At 68.1% G+C, this 5,560-nt stretch overlaps 1 protein-coding gene across 1 annotated transcript; it reads left to right on the forward strand.

Moving 5' to 3' along the window:
• The first annotated feature begins 379 nt into the window (after window positions 1-379).
• Window positions 380-2,581, forward strand: LOC137140913 (inhibin beta C chain-like). Its single transcript, XM_067529637.1, has 2 exons — window positions 380-767; window positions 1,851-2,581. Exons 1-2 carry the CDS (start codon window positions 380-382, stop codon window positions 2,579-2,581), a joined length of 1,119 nt encoding a protein of 372 aa, XP_067385738.1.
• The last annotated feature ends 2,979 nt before the right edge of the window (window positions 2,582-5,560 follow it).

Raw genomic sequence — 5,560 nt, forward strand, 5'->3', positions numbered from 1 at the left:
CACCTGTTCCCAGCCAGGGGAAGCTGGAATCCCCCCCCCCCCCCAATTCCCAGCACGCAGCAGCCCCTGGGGCCCCACAGGTATAGGCCCAGAGCTGAGCCGGCCAATCCCAGCGGGCCAGGGGGCGGGGCCTGCCCCGGTGACTGACAGGTGCCTGGAGCCTGGACGGGCAGCACCTGGAGGGGGGCGATGATTTGGTCTCCCTCGGGCGGGCGAGCAGCACCCGTCTCAGCCCCGCGACCCTGGCCGGCTTCCTCCCGCCCCTCACCCTGCCCAACGCACGGCGGGGCAGCCTGGGCGTGAGGACAGGAGACGGGCTGGCCGGGCAGAGCTCGGAGAACGGTCCTGAGAGCCTGGCACCGGGCCCCCCCGACCCTAGATGGCTCCCGGCTCCAGCGCACGGCCAGAGAGGACGGGACGGCCCCGATGGGCTGGGGTAGCCCTGGCCGCCCTGGTCCTGCTGGGGGTCTCCTGCGCCCAGGGAGCAGGGCCGCCGGGCTGCCCGTCCTGCGGGATGCCCGCCCTGGCACCGGGCACGGAGCGGCTCGTCCTGCTGGAGTTGGCCAAGCGGCAGCTCCTGGAGAAACTGCACCTGAGCGAGAGGCCCCGCGGCGTCCAGCCGGCCTCCCGGGCGGCCGTCACCGACGCCCTGCGGCGCCTGCCCGTGGGCCAAGCCCGGCGGGACGGGCTGCCGGGACCCTTCGCCGACTGGCACGGCCCCGACGCCGACGAGCTGGCCTACGAGATCATCAGCTTCGCTGACACAGGTGGGGGGCTGGAGCCGGGGCCCCGGGGCGGGGCAGGGCAGGGACTGGGGTGGGAACAGGCTGGGACAGAGCCAGGGGAGGGAAACCTTGCCGATTGCAGGTGGGAAACCCTGGGTCCTGTCCCCAGCTCTGGGTGGGGCGTGGGGGGGGGTCTAGTGGTTAGAGCGGGAGGGGAGGGGGCTGGGTGTCAGGACTCCTGGGTTCTATCCCCAGCTCTGGGAAGGGAGTGGTGCCCAGTGGTTAGAGCGGAGGGGTGGGCTGGCTATCAGGACTCCTTAGTCCTTTCCCCCTTGGTGGAACCAGGACAAAAACCCTCCCCGAGGCTGCGTTTCCTGCTGGCGGCCCGGCTGGGAGGGGCCCTGGTTCTGGGGGCGTGGGGGGGACACGCGGGAACGGTGCCAGAGGCCCGGCAGCACCAGGCTGGCATCTGGGCAGCGTCCGGGAGAGATCAGGGACCCCCCCCACCTTCCCCAGAACTGCTGCTGTTTGATGCCTTCATCTGACGTCCCACCACCCCAGCCCCCTTCCTGCTCCCTGGATGTTGCAGAGGAGGGGAGCCGGACGGGGGACAAACAGCCCCCCCGGAATCTATTTCCCAGGCTATCAGCCCCCCCGCCTCATGTACAAGGGGGGCTGGAGTCATCTGCCAACCCCTCTCCCCATGGTCCATCCCCGCACAGGAGGTCCCCTTCACGGAGAGGGGCCCAAAACCATCTCCCAACCAGGTGCCCCCAGCTCGTTGGCTTTTGGCCCCGGAGATGAGCCGGGGGGGTCCTTGGCTTCTTATAGTCACTGCCGGGGTTCCCCAATGGGGGGCACTAGACCGCTGCCCCCAGGGAAGGGACCTGCCAGAGCGTGGTGCTTCCGGGGGGGGAGGAAGGGGGTAGTGGATCAGAGACAGCGCCCCCCTGTGGATGGGCACCTTGTCTTGGGTGGGGGGAGCCGCCCTGGGATGTGGGGTAGGGGCAGGAGGCTGGGGTCCCTGGGGGGGAGGGGGTTCAGGGAGCCTGGTGCCAGCTGGGAAGGTGGGTGTACCCCGCCCGGCACCCCGCCCTCACAGCCACGCCCCCACTCTCCCCACAGAGCTCTCCTCTCCCTCCGGCACGGCGCTGCGTTTCCGGTTCAGCCGGGGCCCGGGCCGGGCCGTGCACGTCCTGCAGGCCCAGCTGTGGGTCTACGTCCAGCCCCAGCGGAGCGGGCGCCCCCAGGTCACGCTGCGGGTCTCCCTGGCGGGGGCGCTGCTGGGCGAGAAGCGGCTGGAGGCCAGGGCCGGCGGCTGGCACGCCTTCGCCCTCCTGCCCGTGCTGCGGGACTTCTTCCGGGGGCAGGAGACCACGCTGCGGCTGGAGCTGGAGTGCCGCGGGTGCCCCCCGAACGCCACGGCCGGGGGTAACGCCAGCAGCTCCCACCGGCCCTTCCTGGTGGCCAAGGCCACGGTGCGGGAGCCGGGCCAGCGGGTGGCCAAGCGCAGCCTGCGCTGCGAGCAGAACGCCCACTTGTGCTGCCGCCAGGACTATTACGTGGACTTCCGGGACATCGGCTGGGACGACTGGATCATCAAGCCCGAGGGCTACCAGATCAACTACTGCGTGGGCCAGTGCCCCTTGCATGTGGCCAGCAGCCCCGGCATGGCCTCCTCCTCCCACACAGCCGTCTTCAACCTCATCCGGGCCCACAACAGCCAGACGGGCGGGCAGTCCTGCTGCGTGCCCACGCGCCGCCGGCCCCTCTCCGTCCTCTACTTCGACCGCAACAGCAACATCGTCAAGACGGACATCCCGGACATGGTGGTGGACGCCTGCGGCTGCAGCTAGGAGCGGCATGGCGGCTGGGGTCGGGGGACCAGCTGCCCCTGGAGCCGTGGGGCGGGGGTGTTGCCGGGAAGCTCCCGGCGCAGTTCAGCGGGGTCAGAGCAAACGGACGGGGGTCTGCTCTGCATCGCCTGCCCGGTCCGGCCGGAGACGCCGGGAGACGCCGGGCCAGGGGTGTGATCTGGATCCTCACTCCCTGGGCCCGGGAGGATGCTGAGCGTGGGGGCGGGGAATGCACCAGGTCTCTCGGTGCACGCGGGGGGCAGGAGGCTGGCTACAAACCCTCTCCCCCCCCTCCACGTGCACACACACACACACAGAGCACAAGTGGGCAGGTAGGACACCGGGCCAGGTGCCAACTGGGGGAAAGGTCCCCAGGCCGGCAGGGGGCCAACGCCCCACAGCACACGGACATTGCCACAGCTGGACGGAAACCAACTGGGCTTGGTTTTCCCTTGTGGAAAATTTTGACAAACAAAGTGGGGGTTGTTTTCACCAAGAAAATTTGGCTTTTGGAGTGTTTCCGGTTCAAACGGCTGAACCGTTTCCAGCCGGGCAAAGGAAACATTTTGGCCCGAAATGTCCAGTTTTGAGGCTTTCCTTTTACCAAGGAAAACCTGACCGTTTTCCCGTGGGCGCGGAGGTTTCCGGCCCCGCTTCCCAAGGGCCGGGGACCGGGGTGGTTTTCAAACCGAGACGGGCTGGTTTTCTACCAGAGCCGCTCGCGACCCGCCAGGAATAAATGCCGGGAGGTCCGCAGGCTTCTGTGCGGGAGGAAGCCAGCCCAGCCGGGCGGAGCGGGGTGACCCTTCTGGCTGGGTCAGCGATGCAGCTGGGAGCGTCCCTCGAGAGTTTTCGCTCCTTTGAAAGCCCCAAATTTCCATCCCCCCCAAAAAAAATTTGAGAAAATGGGTCTCGTAGGTTCTGGTCATTTCATCCTTTGCCGAGGCGGGCCCAGACAATCTCTGAGCTCTCCTGGCCGGGGCCGGTGGAGGTCCTGGCTGGGCTCACCGCTGGCGGTTCAGGCCGCAGCCAAGGTGCAGGTTCTTTATCGTTATTATTCTAAGTTGTCTCTGTGGCAGTTCAATGCATCGGGGAGTGTTTACTGCAGGGCGTCTTGGGCACGCCCCGGGATCTGAGCAGGGCAGGGGGGGGCCCGGGCAGGGGGACCCGCCCCCAGAGGCCCACCCCGCCCTGCCACGGAACTGGATACCGCATTTGCCTTTTTTGTATTTTCTTTTCACACTAATATAAAAAAAAAGTATTTTATTTTATTTTATTTTGTTATTTCGAGCGAGGTCGACAATAAAAGGGTGAACGTGCAGCTCGCCGTGGCTCTCTGGGTGTTCTCGACAGCCCTGCTGGGGCCCCTCAGCCCTGACCCACAGTCCCCTGCTCGCCCAGCCCAGCCAGGGCCCCTCAGTCCCGACCCAAAGCCCCCCCCAACAGCAACACTCCAGTCTAGCCCTCTTAGCCAAAGGCCTTTTGCATCACACCGGTGGCGGCAGCTGCCTTCTCCCCGGCTCGCTGAGCTGTGGCTGGGGAGGGCAAGGGTTTTGCTGGGGTGACCCTACCCCATCTGGGGGCAGGTGGGTAATGAGAAGCCGGGGGGGGGGGGGGGGGGGCCTGGGCCGGGCCCCCGGGGTAAAGCAGAGTGTGTGCTCACGGGGTCCCAGCACCGGCCCCCAGGGCGGCAGCACTGAGTTGCTCCCAGCTGGCTCATGGATGGAACGAGTTTGTCAGGCCTCAGCCCAGCTCCCAGGGGCAGGTCCCCGGATCCCAGCAAACTCCCATCCCTGCCCACCCCCCTCCGGTGCTGGCCCCATCTGGCCCCTGCGCTGCCAACCCCCTCAGGGTAACCTCTGCCAGGGGCACCACCAGAGCCTGTGACTGCCTCAGGGGCCAGCATCAAGGGGGCTCTGGGTGTGTGCCCCCCCCCAGGGGAGGAGTGAGACCCTGCATGTTCCCACCCACCTTCTGCCCCCCCCCACCTGCGCTGGAGCCCCTGTTTCCATCAGACTACAGGGAGGTGGGGGTTGCACTGTGGGAGGCTGGGGGCAGCACCCCGGGGCAGGCAAGTGTCCCCTCTCCACAGCCAGCCTTGTCCACTGGGGGGCTGGGGGGGCGGCTGCACTCACTGAGCGACCCAGGGAGGAGAGGGGGAGCCGGGGGGCAACCCTGGGCCTGGCAAAGGGGAGGGGACCATTTTGGGGGGCAGGGGGTGGGTATAGCCACCCCCGAAGCCCAGCACAGAGCACTCACGGCTTGGGGCAAAGCGAGGGCACGAAACACGCCCCCCCGCCCCAGATCCTTTAGAGTCAGGGGCTCAGGGCTGCTGGGCATTTGGGGGCTGGGGTAGGGTTGGTGGGTGTTTCAGGCTCAGGTCGGGGTCACTGGGTATTGGGGATCCGGTGGGGCTGGGCGCTGGGGGTCAGGGGAGCTGGTTTTGGGGGTTGCTGGGCATTGGGGGTCACTGGGGGCTGCATCTGTTCCCTGTCGGGACCATCCCCCTCGCCCAGCCTGGCCCCCCGGGCCCTCGTTGCACAAGCGCCGGCTCAGGGACGCGTTATCTGGGGCCGAGCCCTGGCCGCTCTCACGCCCGCGTCCAGCGCAGCGGGCAAAGGGCGACTTTCATCAGCCGGGCCAGCTGCGGGCGGCCGCCGACCACGCGGGGATCAGCTGGGGATGGAGACCCCCCCCCCGCCTTCCCCCCCGAACCCTCCGCCCATGGGAAAGGCCAAGCTGCTCCGGCGCCTGATCCCAGCCCCCAGCTGCCCGCCTGGTGGTGCCCCTCACTCCTGACCCGCAGCCCCCTGCTAGCCCAGCCCCGGTGTTTAGTGGCCCAGGCCTGGCGGATGGCCCCACGGCGGCGCGTGCCTGTGGCACAGTGACTCGCTGACCTGCCCCCCCAGCGCCGCGCTGACTTGGGGGGGGGGGGGGGGGCCTTAAGACTTTAATCCACCCACCGGCCCCTTTGGAGTG

Source organism: Emydura macquarii, unplaced genomic scaffold (genome assembly GCF_026122565.2).
Source record: "Emydura macquarii macquarii isolate MOO-44397 ecotype Brisbane River unplaced genomic scaffold, CSIRO-AGI_Emac_v2 contig_2994, whole genome shotgun sequence".
In the NCBI taxonomy this organism is placed as follows: domain Eukaryota; kingdom Metazoa; phylum Chordata; order Testudines; family Chelidae; genus Emydura; species Emydura macquarii.